The sequence below is a fragment of the Elgaria multicarinata genome, chromosome 2 (assembly GCF_023053635.1).
Source record: "Elgaria multicarinata webbii isolate HBS135686 ecotype San Diego chromosome 2, rElgMul1.1.pri, whole genome shotgun sequence".
NCBI classification, from domain to species: domain Eukaryota; kingdom Metazoa; phylum Chordata; class Lepidosauria; order Squamata; family Anguidae; genus Elgaria; species Elgaria multicarinata.
The window spans coordinates 18,134,688-18,153,343 of record NC_086172.1 but is presented as its reverse complement, the minus strand read 5'-3'; the positions used below and the strand labels follow the sequence as shown (position 1 = coordinate 18,153,343).

Genomic DNA, 18,656 nt, shown 5'->3' with positions numbered 1-18,656 from the left:
GAAATTTCTTTCTACATAAGGCATCTTCAAACGGGTGTTTTCTCCCATGATTTACCACTTCTTCCTGTTCTGGATTCTCTTCGGGATTTAAACAGGGTCTTTATACAGCCAATTTTTTATTTTTATGCATAATGCTATATGCCGGTTGCAAAGGTGGTGGAGCCCGGCAGAGTTTTATTGGTTGTCCACTCCTCCGGTGTAGCCCCTCCCCTCTTTCAGTGTGAAATGAAACACTTCTGCACAAGAAGTCTGTGTCATAAGAGATACCCTCCCACACACACACACGCAAGTAGTTATGTCCCTGTAAAAGCAACAGTAACACTTATACACTGGGAGAGGAGATTGTGTTGAAGGGGGGTCCACTTCTCTCCTGTGTGCACGCATGCGGGGATTGAGTAGAAATAGGGTGACCATATGAAAAGGAGGACAGGGCTCCTGTATCTTTAACAGATGTATTGAAAAAGGAATTTCAGCAGGTGTCATTTGTATATACGGGGAACCTGGTGAAATTCCCTCTTCATCACAACAGTTAAAGCTGCAGGTGCCCTGCCCTCTTTTAAATCTGGTCACCCTAGTATAGCTCCTGTACCTTTAACTGTGGTGATGAAGAGGGAATTTCACCAGGTTCTCCATATATACAAATGACACCTGCTGAAATTCCCTTTTCTAGGCAATGGTTAAAGATACAGGAGCCCTGTCCTCCTTTTCATAGGGTCACCCTAGTAGAAAGGGCTAAAGGTTTTCCAGGGCCGGATCTACACTACTGCTTTAAAGCGCTTTATAACAGTTATAAAGCGCTTTAACTGCTTTAAAGTGCTATAAAACTGTTATAAAGTGCTTTAAAGCAATAGTGTAGATCCGGCCCAGGAGGCACGTGCAGAACAGCCCCCGTCCCATTGCTAAGCGCTGATTCTTTGCAAGTTCAGAAGTCTGCATGTTCAGAAGTGTGTAGCTTCAGAGCTCCGCCTCCCCAAACCCCACGTGTAAATCAGTATTGTCCCTGTAAGAGCATCTTTGCAGCTGTGGCCAGGCTTCCCAGCCATGTGATTTCCACATACACACACACACACACACACACCTGAAAACACTCTGTAAGCAACAGTAACACTTTTCTCATTTGAGCAGGGGATTAAATGGAAAAGGATTGCATCTAGAATCATAGAATCATAGTATAGCAGAGTTCGAAGGGGCCTACAAGGCCATCGAGTCCAACCCCCTGCTCAATGCAGGAATCCACCCTAAAGCATCCCTGACAGATGGTTGTGCAGCTGCCTCTTGAAGGCCTCTAGTGTGGGAGAAGAGCCCACAACCTCCCTAGGTAACTGATTCCATTGTTGTACTGCTCTAACAGTCAGGAAGTTTTTCCTGATGTCCAGCTGGAATCTGGCTCACGTCTGTCCCCTCCCTATTGCCCATCTGCTTAGGCATTCCTGAAATACGGAGCTGAGCAGGAGTGGAGGGGCGGGAGGGGGGGCGGGAGACCCTCCCAACTGATCCTCGTCAGGACTGACATCAATGCTGCACCACCCAGCACCCGTCCACACAAAACAAGACAAAGCGGAATGGCAGGATTGCATGGGGAAATGATGGCGGTTTCATCGCATTACCCCCCCCCCCAAATACCATATTTTCCCTATAGCAAAATAATACGGGAAAAGAGGGTGGGGGAGACAGGAGATAACAACTGCATGGCGACTGAGTCGTGTGACGCTCGCGGGAAAACCAGTGATCAAACTATGATGATCACATGAAAAATGCCCGTCTGAAGACGCCCAATCAAGATGTGGAAGCTGTCTTTCAATTGAACAACAAATAAGTAACACAATTTCTGGGGATTTCCAGCAACTCCTCTTTGGTCAACTGTTTCAGAGCATAGAGCAAATGAGGATGCAAAACTCTTCTTGGACTGCAATATTTCAAACTGCTGGGAAGGAACATTCCCATAACTGAACGTTCTAAGTAAAAATAATTTTAAAGAATAAAACACTCATGAGCTTGGAAACTTGGTATGTCAGGAAGAATTCTCACCTAGCCTTCTCCGCATAGAGTAGCCACTTTGGGTGTTGTCTAACACCCAAAAAAGACCAAAAGTGTCACCAAAAAAACAGGACACAGCTTGGCATAAAATTTGCATCTGCTAATTTATATGTATAGATACAAATTTGGAAAGAATTGTTGTAATTCAAATAGAAATGCAACACATCTCACCATAGCAGGGAAGCCAGTGACCTGTGTGCTCATGCAGCCTGCTGTCTGGTCATGACGAACAACTTCAAGGCCCCTGACACGACCCTCCTTGTTGGTTCTTTGACTTTAAACCAAACTCGAACAGGGCGGCCTTTCAAAGAGTCTAAGAGTCCAGGTCAAAATATTTACATCATAAGGCATAAGAGGTTTGACTATCTGGACATCGTACAAAGTTTGGGGTCAGTCTTATGCACAATTGCTTTAGTGTTTAGGTAGGGTGACCATATTTGGGAAACCAAAAAAGAGGACACCTAGTGTGTGTGGGGGGAAGCAGCTTTCTGAGTCCTGCAGAAAGTACGTTATTTCCCCGCCACCTTAAAGAACCCGATTGGAGTGGAGGAGGGGAAAGGATTTCATTCTGCACCACCACCATCCACTCCAATGGGGGCCTTTTCTATAATGTCCACGAATGACCCACTTTCCCCTTTAAGACCTCAATTGGAGCTCGGGGTGGGAGAATGATGTGCCTCAAGAAAGCATGTCATTCCCTCCTGCCATGCTAATGGCAGCCTTAAAGAGGAAGGTGTGTCATTCCAGGACATTATTGAAAATTATAGAAAATCCCCCCCTGACACCATGGAAAGAACAAAAACCAGGACAAATCCAGGGAAATCCTGACAGTTGGTCACCCTAGTTTAGGGGGTGGCACCTCCCCCCCTCGAAAAAAAATACCCTTTTTGCGGCCAGTAATTGTGTGATAAGGTACTGCCTGTTTCATCACAAGCCGTATCTGTTGGGGAATAGTGAACATTATTCCAGACTGTCAAATCTGACTGACATTGTTGGGCCGTATCCCGTTTCTAACCCCTTCTAGAAGTATGGCATAAGGTACATGGCAGCTAGATATAGCTGAAAGTTAAGGTCTCCCAAGATCTAATTACAAGTTTCTAGAGGCAGACCGTTCATGTTCTTCCTCCACTTCAAAGCCCAGCTGCCCTTCTCTTTTTCTAAGCAAGGCCAGGAGACCACAACTTCCAGCAGAAAAGCTGTAGGCAGGCCCCTCACCCACTACTTTCCCCCTCTAATTCACCTCCGGTTACTTTTCCATCCACAGGGATTCCAGGCAAGTCTGCATTACAAATACAACCTGGGTTGAGGAAAAGGGGGGAGGGGTTGTATAGGAAAAGCAATGGATGAAAGGAGGCATAAGCACCTCCTTCTGCCACCGATTCCTTGCTGGAAATTGTGGACTTCGGGCTTTGCATTGCGAAGGAGAAATGGTGGACCACTGGCCGGACTACAAAGGCTCTCAGCAGAGCAGGAACGTGTGATTCTGTCCTGAGCTACCTCGCAGCTGAGATTTCGGGAAGTTATTTAAAGTAACTTGCAAATAAATTGCAACCGTTGCAAAAGAAGCTGAGCAGTTTTAAATCTAGAAAGCTCAGCTTAATTCTGGACAAACTAACTTTGACCAACCTTCATGTTGTGTAGGAAAACAAAATGAGCTTAAACTGGCCTGAACGTGGGCACTGTTGGATTTCCAAAACATTTGGGATGGAAATCAATTATCTTCTGATAAAAGATGGAAGACTTGGCAGGTCTGTTTTAATGAAGATTGCATATTAATGCAAATATTTTTAGTTATCCTCTGTACAACCTGATGCCTAATTAACCTACTAATCAATATCAATAACAAAGACTCCTCTTCTAAAGAAACTGAGGAGAAAAGGCACTACATAGTTTGTGATTGGTTTTCTATTTTTAAAAAATAGCTACTCTTTTCTTATGACTGATGAAAAATTCTGTATAACTCAAAACCCTACATACAGGGTTCAACAGCTTGCAGACCTCTAAATGTTTTGGCCTACAACTGGCTATGCTGGCTAGGCCTGATGGGAATTGTAGTTCAAAGCCTCTGGAAGGCCACAAGTTGCCCACCCCTGTCTAGTGCAAACAATAAAAGAAAGGTTGTCACACAGAGCAGGGCCAGGTTCTCTTCTCGATCCTCCCAGAGTGCAGGACACGGAATAACAGGCTCAATTTAAAGGAAGCCAGATTCCAGCTGGACATCAGGAAAAACTTCCTGACTGTTAGAGCAGTACGACAATGGAATTAGTTACCTAGGGAGGTTGTGGGCTCTCCCACACTAGAGGCCTTCAAGAGGCAGCTGGACAACCATCTGTCAGGGATGCTTTAGGGTGGATCCCTGCATTGAGCAGGGGGTTGGACTCAATGGCCTTGTAGGCCCCTTCCAACTCTGCTATTCTATGATTCTATGAAAGCAAAAGGCAAAAATAAAATCCAAAATGAAGGAAAGCAACATCCCTCTTTTTTATCTCTCATATTTCTGGACCAGCACAGCAAATGTCTATAAAAAATTAATCTAGTTGCAGTGCAAATATTTTTTTTCCAGTACACTTTCGGTTTAGTTAGGAAAATGAAGCAAGTGTGAAATGAAAGCCATGGGATGGCCCTCTCAGTTCCATGCCCCTCAGCTGCACAGCAATGTTATGTACAAACTCTCTCGGGAAAGTTGCCATTTTAAAAGGCTGGTCTCAGTTGTTTACCTGGAGATGGATTTTGTGTCACCTCAGCCACCTTCAACTCATGTCCCTGGACACAGAGCAAATATATATCTGAAATACATTTGCAGGATCAGCTGTTTTTTCACCTTTGAAACCAAAGAGTCTTTCTCAGAAGAAGGAGAGACCACTACAAAACATTTCCTTTACAGGTTTGTTTGAAGTAGCCAGAGGTGGAGAGAGGAACAGGGGAATGAGAGGATTCAAACCTATTGATTATTCTACTGACTGTAGAGGCTGACATTAAAGTGGCATTATCATTAGTGTGTTTGAGGAGCTTTTGGATTATATTCGTACCTCTGCCAGTTAGTTCCTATCTATAGCCAATCTTCTCTTTCCCCTTTCCAGCTACTTTAAACGAACTCATAAAGGAAAGGTATTATAGTGGGTTTTCTTTCTTGCGGGGACTCGTGGCTTTAAAGGTGCAAAACAAGCATAACCTCAACATTTTTTGGATAACAGAGTTTGTATTTTCACATGTGTATGTTTTCTTTCCTGCTTTACAGTCATCTTTTCTACACCTTATTACAGTTTCGCCATGCACAAAACATATTATTTATTAGCCCTTCTTTTATTTATACTCCAATTATTATAATTTGAGGTTTAGCTACGCTTCCCTTTTATATCCATAATTGTGAGAGAGGCCCTGCCTTCACAGCTCTGAATTGGCGGTTTCGCTCCTGTGGGATGACCTCGGGTAATCCCTATACAGTGACAGGGCATGTGGGTTCCAGCGGTCATCCAGGTGCCACCCCACCCTCTTCTTGGCTTCCAGTCGCCAGTCGCCATCCGCCCGGATCAACCACAGAGCAAGGTCAGATGGCGGAAGAGCCAGGATGACCTTGCTCCCAACCGAAAATTCGGGGTAAGTCCCCAACTCTTTAACAGCGCAGCTTTGCAGAAAAGCCCAGCGGTGGCTGCAAAACTGCTGCTTCGTCATAGAACGGAGGCCGTGGCCAATTCACAGCCATTGCGGGGTTTCGAACACATATCAGCCAAAGAGTCTAATGATTTAGAGGCTGCAAGAATAATGATGCCAGTGTGCAATCTCCCGCAGGTATACTTTTTAGTCTTTCATTACTTCTAATCTTTGAGCCAAAGATTCCATAGCTAATGCAAAACAAACAATAGAAGGGCAATTCTTGACTTGTCCTTCTGAAAAGGACAATTTCCTTTTTTTATAAAGTGAGTTACTGCAAGGGTCTAAGAGTTCAGGTTTACAAAGGGCTGTGGAAACGTCAGCTATAAGGAGCTGGAGCAGAAGTAGTACAAAGCATTTGAACGAGAGTTACAAGAATATGAAGCCTCCCTTCCATAAACCAATGACAGCAGCCAACCCCCTGCCATCTAGCAATCAGTGTGATTTACAGGCCAGCTAAAGAGAGAAGCAGAAGAAGCAGAGATGACGTGAATAGTCCAATCACGGGGGCCATCAGTATCAGTGAAGAAAGAAATCTCTTTTCTCTACATTTTTCTGTATTATTTGAATTAGGTAAATTAGGAATCAGCAAGTGGTGGTTCCTGTGTAAAATCTGCCCCTCTCGGGTAAAGTGATCCTGCCCTGCCGGGCCCTGCCCTCCTCATTGCAAACCCAGAAGTAAAAGAGTGGTGTGGAGGAAATGAGAGCAGTGGAAATTAAACTACCCAACAGGCTCCAGGGATGGAGGAAATTGTTATTGCCCTGGGACTCTGGAAAAACGACGCTGCTCCATTATTAAACCCAGAAGCTGACAGAAAATGAAAATACACACTAGATATTATCTTTTTGTTCCTTATCCCCAGAGTAGTCCATAATGCTTTTCTAGCAGTGTGATGAAGCTTAAATGCTTTAGGCTAGGGATAGCGAATCAGTGGCCCTCCCGAGGTTTTGGACCACAGCTCCCATAATCCTTCAACATTGGCTATGCCAGCTGGGACTGATGTGAGTTGTAGTCCAACACATCTGGAGGACACCAGGTGCCTAACGGTGATTTAGACAAACAAGAAAATAACAAGGGAAACACAGAAGTTAAAGGTGTTATAATTAGCAATGCAAAAATGTAAGAATGGCCAAACCCTCGCCACTCATTCCTATACCCGAATAATCTCTTCCCCACAAGTATTCATTTCTCTGTCCTAGCACTGCTCCCCTCTCACTGAGCGACTGAAGCTTCTGATTAATCCAATACTGACACACGCACCCCAAATAATCATATCTGCCATCACCTTGGGTGGATTCCTGCACTGAGCAGGGGGTTGGACTCGATGGCCTTGTAGGCCCCTTCCAACTCTGCTATTCTATGATTCTATGATTATCTGCCAACATCACCAGACTCAGAGAAATCATTGCACAATCTGTGCGGTGCACTGGATGGGATTCAGTGGTTATGGCACAGGTGGGTATCAATGACATCAGAAAATGTAACTGTGTCCCTTCTCTCTCTCTCTCTCTCTCTCTCTCTCTCTCTCTCTCTCTCTCTCTCTCTCTCACACACACACACACACACACACACACATTGAGAAAGAGAGAAAGATTGAAGAAGGAAATCCTTTCTTCTCATCAATATGCACCTCTTTAACTCTGCCTTCTCCGAAATACCACCAGGAGTCCCCAAATGTGCCTATCCAGCCTGACTTTGCAATTGCTCGCACTGGATATCCAGCTTCTCAGGAGTCACTCTATTGACTAGACAGCAGGGCAGGATGCAAGAATGTATCTTTGCTCCACAAGCTGCCCCCCCACCCCCCAGAGGGTGGTCATGCTGCATAGTAAAGCTGGCAACATCTTGCTATAAAGGGCTGGTCCCCTTATGGAGTGCATGCACTCAGGCATAATACTACTTACACATTTGCATGCTACATACATGTTGCACAGAAAACCACCCAGAGGTGAGCATGAGAGATATCTTTAGTTCTTGAAAGCTAGGGCAGATCTACACCAGTGTTTATAACCCAGTTTAAAACGTCACGGGGCACACAGAGTCATTAGAACGCTACTTGCCTTTCTCCTTCCTATTATCAATTCATTAAGCCAGGTCACACTGTGTCTTCTAACGCTGTCCGTTTTGAGGTTCCCAGCGTTGTTTGTTCTGTGCCCCTCCATTCCTCTTCTCCTCCATTCTCCTTCATTTGTGCTATCTCTACACTTTGATCTAGACGCCAAAAGTAGTTTCCACGCCCCCTTGGAAGCGATTGGCTGACAAGCGACGATGCAACAGCCACTCAGCAAAAACCATTACGACGTACGGGGCCACATACGAACACTTCCCACGTTTTTTAAATGTAACAACGGAATGCATAAAACGAAAGAACGAAGGAGAATATAACGATGATCAAACATAAGAAACTGAGCAATAAGTTATCAGAGCCCTTCCTTAACCTTGTAAACCATTAGTGTAGATCTGCCCCTAGGCGCGCGTTTTCCTGATGAGTGAAAGAGTGGACAAACTTCCTCCCATACTTTTATTGACATTTGGACAGGCCTCACAACAGCAGATAAAATTGGCTTGGAAAAGAAAATTGCTTTTTGTGGGCGGCCGTAGGGGTCTGGGTGTGCCCCAGGGGAGCCCAGGCACCAGCAGGGATTCTCTGAGCTAGTTGATCTTCAGTGAGTTGCAGACTATCAACTGAGTAAGCCCATTTAGCATGGGACATGTATTATTCGCTATACAATTTACAGCCCCCCCCCCCTTCTAACTGCAATTCATTTCATAGGGTTTAATCACTCCATCGTCTCTTTATCTGCCTAACAGATCAAGCCAAATAAAGCATTTGGATTTTAAAAGGATTATATGTTCCAGTGGAACAATTTGCGGTCAGGCCTCCCGGCACTTCAATAATGCAAACAATTAATAATAATTGTAATGGAAGAGCCACGTTGCAGTTAGCAGAGATGGGGGGCAAGGAGCCTGGAAGTTGGCACGGTGCGTTTGGTCACGTTTAAGCACTGCTGAGAGATCTCCAGTGAAACAGGGGGTTATTTTCAAGCTGGAAACAGTTCTGCAGCAGAGGTAGAACAAAAGGTACATCGCGGAGGGGGGGCGGGAGAGGAGCGGGCTGGTGACTGGAAACATCTGGCTTCAGGGGTAGCATAAAAGTGCCAAGACCCATTTCCATCACTCAGCTAACTTTCCTTTGGCAATCATTTAGAAGTGCTGCCTGATGTGGCATCCACTACAGGGCTATCCCCTTCGTTGAGGTCACAATGCATTTGCATTTCCCCTCAGCATATGCCCTAATGCAAAGTGCCAAGGTGGAACTCGGCTTCTGTATTTCTGTATTGACTTTCACTCCCTGGTCTGTCCAACGTTTCCTCCTCCCGCATCTGTGCATGGCTCCCTGGGGATGTTTAGGAGAGGCTCTGAACACCATATGAGTGAGAGCAATGGCATAGCTTTGAACTCCACGTGAGGCTGATCTTGGGAAGCTCCCTCCTCTATCTGTGGGAGCGCTCCAGGCAGATCGGAACATTGGAACCCTAAGAGGTAGGTTAGGCTGAGAGTCGGTGACTGGCCCAAAGTTGCACAGTGAGCTTCATGGCCGAGTGGAGGTTAGAACTGGGATCTCCCCAGTCTGATCCCCACACCAGACCTTGATTTTCATATCTGACGCAATTGGCGAAAAGTATCTGTGCTCAGTGATGCTAGCGGTTCACCCCTCCTAACCTGGATATCCACATAGAATGTGGTCTTACTCTTACTCATGATGAGTTTATGGACTACCCTACCACCATGAAATGAAAACAAATTACGATTCCATAATCACTAGTGCACTCCACCCCGGAGCATTCTATCTTCCAGAGCAGAGATTGGCCGCTTCCAAACCCATTCATTAATATCAGAGTGGAGACGTGCCCAATTGGAGCTTCTGAAGTCTCCGGAATTATCCTGCTGTGTGTGTGTGTGACTAAATTGAATATCTCCATATTTGGAAGACTCTGAGTGGAGTGAGGGGTAGCTTTGATATTGACTTCTGTGGCTAACCAATTAGGAATTGCCACAGCACTGTCTGGGACCATGTTCTCCTCCAATCACAGTGTTCAGGGGAGTGGGAAACACTAACTGGCTGCTGATTCAGGCCATGGGGTGGGTGAGGGAGCACATTTCTGCTTGAACTCATAGATGTCAATCATCCACATTTCCACAGTGTGAAAGTGCTGCTGGGCTAGCGGGCTGGCATGGTGAGTGAGAAAGCTTCTACACCCGAGTCAGGCACTTTCAGTGGCTGGGTGCAAGTGCGTGTGTGCTCCATCCAATAGATTTGGAGGGCACCAGGTTAGAGAAGGCTGGAGTGGGGGATTTTTTAAAAAAAATCCTAAAAAATCAAGGCATGAATGGATCTGATTCAAATTTGGCATGGCTAAAGCCCTCCTTAAGAGCTATCACCTAGCCATTCTTCATCCCTTTATCTATTAAAATTATGCAGTTGCAAGCATTTTTTAAATTCCCATTTTAAAAATTCCTAAAAAATCAAAGCATGAACCAATCTGATTCAAGCTTGGTGGGGCTAAAGCCATCCTTAGGAGCTATCAACGTACCAATTTTTCTCTCTTTATCTAAAAAATGACAGAGCTGTAAACATTTCTGTTAATACCAGTTACCCGAATACTGAACGGTTCTTCAACGGGTAATTCGACAAGGCGCAGAGAGGGACCCGCCCCAGAAATGAGGCAGAGAAACACATCTACAGAGCCCCAGATCAAATTTTGAGGCAGAGAAGACCCACTTTGCACACCCCTAATAATCACATATTTCATCCTTTTATGAGACTAAAACAGAGCTTACCAGGCTAGTGAAACAAGCTAACTGCACCAACATCACCAATCACTGTGCGATAAAAGAAAATCTGCTGTGTAAATCCATAGGAAAGTAGGTTGATTTTTTAAAAGCAAACCCAGAAGTGCCTTGATTGTATCTAATAAAATTATTGGGAGATATTGGTTCATTTCAACCACAGTAACTCTAAATTCATGTAATCATGTAATCAATTGCTTTGAGCAAAATCAGAAAGACAAATAAAAATGAAAATTACAAGGACGACAGAGGGAAATTACCCCACAGGTGTGTGAAATTGTAAATAATCTACAGCAACCCTCTTCCATAGTCAGTTATGCTTCTGGTTAGCTAAAACTCCAGCTGACTTTCTGGGTGAAATGAAAACTACTCAATTAAAAATTTACAGATTGTCAAAGGACCAGAACGAAGATTAGATGAAAGCCCTTTTCATAACAATAATCTGAACCTTTATGTCAAGTTCTGTCCTTGTGCTGCATTTTTGCAAATTGTGAATTTCTGGTGCCCTCATGTGGCTGAACTGCTCAAACCCACAAGCACAAGGAACGAACAAATGCACTAATGGTGCAGACAATAATTCAACAAGGAACTTTTGCTGCCCTCAGAAAATACAAAAAAGAGAATACCCGCAACAGCACAGCTTGAAGATTGATAAACAAGCTGGATCTTCAATTTACCGCTATTCATTGTGCTTTATTTTATACAAAAGCAAAAATGGGAGAGGAGAGAACCACCCAAGAAAGGTGCATAAAGGGGAGAAATGAGTTCTCAAGATGCTGAACTTTTTATTTTTCTATATTAGATTGAGAAGCCCAACGTGTTTCGGCCTGTGTTTTTGCTTACAGGGGGCCGTAAGCAATTAAAATGCATATTGTAAATACATATTGTAAAACATGAAAGGAACAACACATAGTAAAAATATATTCTTATTGTATATTTTTGCTATGTGTTGTTCCTTTCATGTTTTACGATATGTATTTACAATATGCATTTTAATTGCTTACGGCCCCCTGTAAGCAAAAACACAGGCCGAAACACATCGCTCGGGCTTCTCAACCTAATATAGAAAAATAAAAAGTTCAGCATCTTGAGAACTCGTTTCTCCCCTTTTTGCACCTTTATTTCATACAGTCATGTTAGAGAATGAAGGCATCAATTTACATTTAAATGCCTCTACAATCATACCTTTCTGAAGAGAGAAGGGAAAGCCTGTCATAGTGCAATATATAGGTATTTTTCCAGCATAAATTGTCAGGTGGTAGATTTCATCTTTCCATACTGGAATTCAGTGCTAAAATAATACGTATTTTATTATTTTAAAAATGAATAGCTTGTTGCTATTTCTAATTGCCACTGTTCAGTGGGCCAGAGTCAGTTACAGCCATTTCATGAAAATAAAAACCCTTCAACTCTATCACTGTCCCATATGTACCTGCCCGGACCTTAAGATCATCCACAGGGGCCCTTCTCCATGAGCCTCTGCCAAAGGAAGTGAGGCAGGGGGCTACTAGGAGGAGGCCCTTCTCCGCTGTGGCACCCCAGCTGTGGAATGAGCTCCCCAGAGAGGTCCGCCTGGCGCCTACACTGTACTCCTTTCATCGCCAGCTGAAGACCTTTTTATTCTCTCAGTATTTTAACACTTAATTTTAACTTAAATTTAAATTTTACTGTTCTAACTCTGTATTTTAATCTCATATCAATTTTGCTGCATGGTCTTATCCTGGTTGTGCTTTTTATACTGTATTTTGTAATTGTGCTTTTAACATGTTGGTTGTTTTATTATGGTTTTAATTTTTGTGAACCGCCCAGAGAGCTTCGGCTATTGGGCGGTATAAAAATGTAATAAATAAATAATAAATAAATAAATAATGTCTCATAATTTAAGTAATGAATAGCGAAGACTTGGGAAAAACATTGGAGGACAAACACTATATAACATTTAAACGATAAATAAAAAACGCACACCAGAAGCAGAGTTTCTTTCCACGGCTGTTCCTATTCTTTCTCACACATCTATCTCCACTCATTCTACAGCACTTTCAATCCTAGCATACACACACACACACCATCAGAAAGTTCCATTTACATCTTTAAACCACAAGCCAAAAAGCAGATGTAAGACAAACATAAAGTGGAGCTAATATTTATTTATTTCACTTCTATGCCATCTTTCCACAATAAATACACCACAGCATGAAATCCCACTCTCAGCTGCCAGGTGATCCAATTCAACATTTTGGCTTTTGGCAATGGGGAGGGGATCCCAGCACTGACTATGGACCAGGAGACACTACAGCACTAGGGTAGAGCAGCCAGGCCCAGGGAAACACTGAATGACGCTGAAGGAGATCTGTTTCCACTGTGTTCAGCTGTAATCGACTACATGCACTACAGAGTTCAAGACCTCAGAAGGCTCGTGGGGAGGAGGAAAAGGAAGAAGCCAGCAACAGAATGCTGACACAGGGCTGCTAGAAGAGGAGATTCAGCCAAATGCCACCACTGATCTGGTGTCTCCTCCCCTTCTCTGGAACAAGCAAGCCACAATAGAACCCAGATAAACTGACTCCAAACTGACTCCATTAATTGTGACTTAACAATGCGATAGAGCCTTTGTATATATGGAGGACCTGGTGAAATTGCATCTTCATCACAACAGTTAAAGCTTCAGGAGCTATACTAGAGTGACCAGATTTAAAAGAGGGCAGGGCTCCTGCACCTTTAACTGTTGTGATGAAGAAGGAGTTCCACCAGGTTCCCCATATATACAAATGACACCTGCTGAAATTTCCTTTTCAATACAACTGTTAAAGATACAGGAGCCCTGTCCTCCTTTCCATATGGTCACCCTAGCCAAGGGCAGCCAAGCCACCATTTGAAACTGTGGCAAAGGCATTTTCCTCTGTAAAAACAAGAAAACCCCAGGGGTAGGGGGAACCTCAGTCACCTCATCTTTAAAGGCAAGTCCACTAAAAGTTCTTTAAATTCACCCAACCACCTAAAAGTGAACAATATCACACACAGAGAGACATACTTTTGCAGGGGACAAACTGTCCTTTGAAAGCAAGCAGGAGAGAAACTTGGCTCAGCCTTAGCAACAATCCTATAGTCTGTTAGTTGGGTGGGGGGAGGAGTTTTATTATCAAGTTTTCTTTTTTTCAAGGTTAAAAATCTTTCCCATGATTGTCTGCCAGTGGTTGCCTCGTCGAGCTACTAATTATCTACCAGTGATCCTAATCAGAAGCTCTGAGTGTTTTCCACTGGCAGCTAATCAAAGCCAGGACTTCCAGCCTTTTTCAAAAAACTGGGTGAACCTCGGTGTTCTGGGGAGAGGTTTCTGCCACTCTCTCCGTCTCTCACCACTTTAGCAACAAATTGAATCTTGGAAAACCAACCAACCCACCCACCCCTCTGATGCGTTCTTGTTTCGGCTGTGTTCACTCCTGTGATTGTTTCCACAGTTGGATTGGGAGAGTGAAACATTCTAACTCCTAAGAAGAGTCTTCTTCTATCGTAACATCCCACACTTGTGCATGCATTTCTGCCCTCTCCTCTTAAACAACTTTGCCTGCAGGGTGCTGCAGATCAGGCCCTGAAGAGTAAAGAAGCACCTGAGGCAAGGGAGCAGGTGAGCCACGGGACTGAGGTGAGGGTAGGAGCAGGAAGAGAGAGAGAATGGTGGGCCACAGCCAGCTGGGAGGAGACATTAGGGTGGGACCTCAACCTTCCCACTCCCCAAAGCCTGCCTTTATGGCCATATTTCCATATGCACGCCCATCACTGGTGGACATCCCACTAGTGCAAACATGAAAAATGGGTATGGGAGAGTGGCTGGCAGTGGTTAAAGCGTGTAATCTTCTGAGCTCTCTTTAAAAGAAAGGAGTTGGGTAGTCTTACCTTTTGAGAGCTTTCAAGTTCCTCTCCATTTTCACAATGTCCTGCATTTTATAGATGAACCATTTATCAATGGCTGTAAGTTTATGGATATCATCAACAGAGATGTTGTCATTCAAGGCCTGCCAGAAAGAGGTATTGATTAGTCATAGTTTCATGGACAAAGAAATGGATTGTTCACCAGTACCTAATTAGCTGAAAATCTGCAGGACTTATTTCCAACCTCGAGGTCAATTCCTTTGGCATCTTCTCAGACAGGCTTCCAACAGCAGATAATACGGGCTGCTTTTTAATTTTGATTAATTTAATTCTCACTCAGCCTTCACTGTTGTTGAAAAGAACTTTATTTATTTATTTATTTTAATGTCCTTTGAAATTGTATTTCTTCTTTATCTGAGTTCTGGACGCTAGAAAGAACTGTTCAGAAGTCCCCGGGGCTGAGTTTTACAGTCGTAAGCCCTCCCTGCCACGGGTCCATATGACTCTGGATGAACGCAGGCATACATACCATTCACATAGAGTGAAAGGGGGTTGCAAAATAATGTCTCTCTAAGCTTCAGTTTCGTCTTTTAAGCGAGCTTGCCAAAGCTTGGACAGACAAGCTAGGCTATTCCCCATTCTTTTTGCTCCCTGAGCTGTCCCCCTGTGTTCTAACTCAAGGACTGCACAGTTCACATATGCCTTCAAAACCAGCTGGGGGGAGGGGGGCTTTTCCATGAGTTCATCTGACCTGTGATTAATATCCAGGAGTTGAGTGAAAAGGAGAGAAACAATGAGCATGTCTACAACCTGAATATACCCAGTCACTACATTCAACATCTAAGGTCCTCCTCCGGATGCCTACTCCGAAAGAGGCTCGGAGTGTGGCAACGAGGGACAGGGCCTTTTCGGTGGTGGCCCCCAGACTATGGAACAATCTCCCTGATGAAGCTCGCCTGGCGCCAACATTGCTATCTTTCCAGCGCCAGGTTAAGACGGTTTACAGAAATTCTAATTAAGATAAAAACGAGTATACAAAATTTAAAATTCTAAAACACAGAACGTACACACATAAAGCATTAAAAACCATTAAAAAAAAACCTAAACTTGTGGGTGATTAAGATATGCCACCATATGCCTGGGCAAAGAGGGCAGGGCTCCTGCACCTTTAACTGTTGCGATGAAGAGCAAATTTCACTAGGTTCTCCATATCTACAAATGACACCTGCTGAAATTCCCTTTTCTATGCTACTGTTAAAGATACAGGAGCCCTGTCCTCCTTTTCATATGGTCACCCTAATTAACTCACCTGCATCTACAGTCTGAAATGGCACTGCCCAGAAGCAACTTTACCAACTTTACCCTAGGCAACAAAGATTTAGGATGCTGCCTTATGATGAGTCAGCTGTTTGGTTCATCTAAACTCATTGAGTCTACTGTTGACACTGACTGGCAGTGGCTTACACAGTTTTAGGCAGGAGCTTTTCTAGCCCTACCTGTAGGATTGAACCTGGAGCTTTGGTATCTAAAGGAGGAGCTTTACCACTAAAGCTACGGCCCCTCCCTTCTGGCATGAGTTTCTGTGGCCAATACCGTACTTCATCAAATACACAAAATGAAGTAGAACTCCTTGTCATTTGAGTTTGACTCAGCAGTTCACATATTCTGTTGTCCTCAGCATCTCTGCTCTTGCCTCCTTTTTCAAGGAGCAAAAAATAATCATCAGTATTTCGGCAGTTGTGGCTATGATGAGTGTCTTTCAAATGCAAAGAGTCGTAACTCTTCTTAGCCCCACTCCAAAAAAACAAAAAACAAAGACATATTGAGGGGAGAGTGAGGGTTAAAGAAGGACTTTTGACAAGGCTCACAACATGACTTAACAAGGAATTGCACTAATAGGAATAAATTGTCTCTTCTTTAACTGTCAGAAAAATGTTTTGAGATTTGTGACCGGCACAGACTCAGCTGTTTGAACTATATTTTAACAGGTAAAGAAAGCAGAAATGTTAAAAGAGAAAATATCTAAGACACATTTGAATAATTTCATATTCTGAAACAATAGGTGTCTGTTCTCCTTAGGCTGAAGAATATTAGGGATGAGGCTACAAAAAAGACCTTATATAATTGAATAGGGAATCTGAGAATTGGGGATGAGGAAAGAATGCCAATTGACATTCCTGTGAGGCAAAATTAGCAGTAGCTTGGTTCCTACCTCTTAATTAGTGAAGATTTAATGTAAGGCTGTCACCAGGTCTACTATGGCCCTAAACCATACACACACACACACACACACACACACACACACACACACACACAGAATTAGAGGAGATTCTGGTGGAATTTGTCACCACAGAACATTTGAAGAGAATTGTATCAAACGGCTCCTTTGGCACTTGTGGGGTTTCTACTAAAACCAAAGTTCTGCCATTGCCAAGCAGTTTCAACAAGGGAATATCCCATTACCTCAGTTTAGCCCACAATAATAAGCCAGCAGCACTTCCCAAAAGAGTACTTTAGGAGCGGATCTACACATAAGTGGATAAACCACTTCTAAACATTTTTAATGGCGTTTTCCGTCTTATTCCGCCACATGACGCTTAGCTTTTAGCGTTTTATCGCTTACCCTTCCTGTCGTATTATTTTGTGATGTTATTCTTATAAGTTGTAGTATGATCTGTTATGGGCCCGATTGTATCGTTAATAAGCGTTCTTTCTTTTTCTATATATATATTTTTTTAAAGCCAATCGGCTTCCTAGGGGTGTGCTCCTTTTCTTTCCGCGCCACTTTTTCAGTCTTGCCTCATGTTCCTCTTTGCAGCCACAACCTCCCTCCCCCCTTCCATGTATGGGCATTGTTCTATATGTGTTTACTCAGAAGTAAGACTCTCTCTCTGTTTAATGGGCTTTCCTCAAAGGTAAGCCAGCATGTGATGTTAGCAGTTGAAATCAATGGGATTTACTTTTGAGTAAGGGAACCCAGCACGCCTGTAGTTCATGAACTTGAAGATGCAAGCAAGCAGGGAGGGAGACTCCAGGCAGGGTTAGTGGATTTACTTTACTCAAAAGTAAATCCCATTGATTTCAACTGCTAACATGACATGCTGCCCCTTGGTCTGTGCTTAGGAAAAGGGTGCAGAAAGAGGGGAATTTTTTCCAGGCCCCCTTGTCCCCTCCAAGCACAGACCAAGGGGCAGCAAGTCACGTTAACAGTTGAAATCAATGGATTTACTTTTGAGTAAAGTAAATCCCGTCACCCTGCCTGGAGGCTCCCTCCCTCCCTCCATGGCTCCAGCTTAGGAAAAGCTCCCAGGTGTGGAAAGAGGGGAAATCTTTCCTCCACCACCCCCTTTCTCTCAGAGGAAGGACAATGGAAGAAAAAAGGAAGTGGGAGGAACAATAAGCAGGCGGGGACTTGAGAAAACAACAATAAAAAATACATTGCGTGGCCCAGATCCGCGCATATCTACGGACAACACAACGGTAAGAAACGTATTAATAAATACACGTGCCCGGGGATGTATAAAATCGTAATAAAATAATACGTTTCATGACTCAAAAAACAACGTTTCATATATCTGTGTAGATCCGCTCTAGGTCTTCCTGCTCAAAAAGGTACAGACCACGTAATGTATGAAGAATCTAGAGCTGATCTTCTCCCTGAAGAAGTGGAGTTACTTTGAAGATTAATTTTAAAAGACTTGCCTCATCTGGCTGGTGGTAATAAAAAAAAAATCTGAACAGGTGCCGTTTCTGACCCATTGAAAATCACTAGAGCAGGTAAGGAGATTATGGCCTTAGCTAGACCGGGCTTTATCACGGGGCGAATCCCGGGATCATCCCTGTGTGTCCACATGACGCACAGGGGATCCCGGGATCAGGGAGGGATCATCCCTCCCTTGCCCCGGGATAGAGCCCTCACTTCGGGCCCGCTTTTTCCACAGTCCCAGGCTGAGCCCAAGACTGCGGGACATGTGGCCCGTTTCTGTGATTACTCACGCGGAGCCAGGAGCTGTGCACAGGAGAGCTGCGCCCATCAGGGTTAGGGTGGGGGGAAGCGGGGAAACTAGCTCCTTCCTCTTTAAAAAAAAAATGGCGGGCGCGACACCTCTCTTCCTGAGGTCATCGCGCCTCATGTGTAAACGGAGGAGGGATCTCACGTTAATCACAACGCGAGATCTTCCCTCCTCCATCGCGGAACAAAAGGTAGGTCTAGCTAAGGCCTATAACAACAATTTATATCAGATCA

At 44.0% G+C, this 18,656-nt stretch overlaps 1 protein-coding gene across 1 annotated transcript in view; it reads right to left on the bottom strand.

Annotated features, from left to right (window-relative positions):
- The window catches only part of CPS1 (carbamoyl-phosphate synthase 1), a 184,790-nt gene that overhangs the window by 78,347 nt on the left and 87,787 nt on the right, over nucleotides 1-18,656 (bottom strand). Inside the window, exon 21 of the mRNA XM_063116089.1 lies at nucleotides 14,435-14,553. Within this exon, the coding sequence (XP_062972159.1) occupies nucleotides 14,435-14,553 (119 nt within the window). The remainder of the gene's footprint in view (nucleotides 1-14,434; nucleotides 14,554-18,656) is intronic.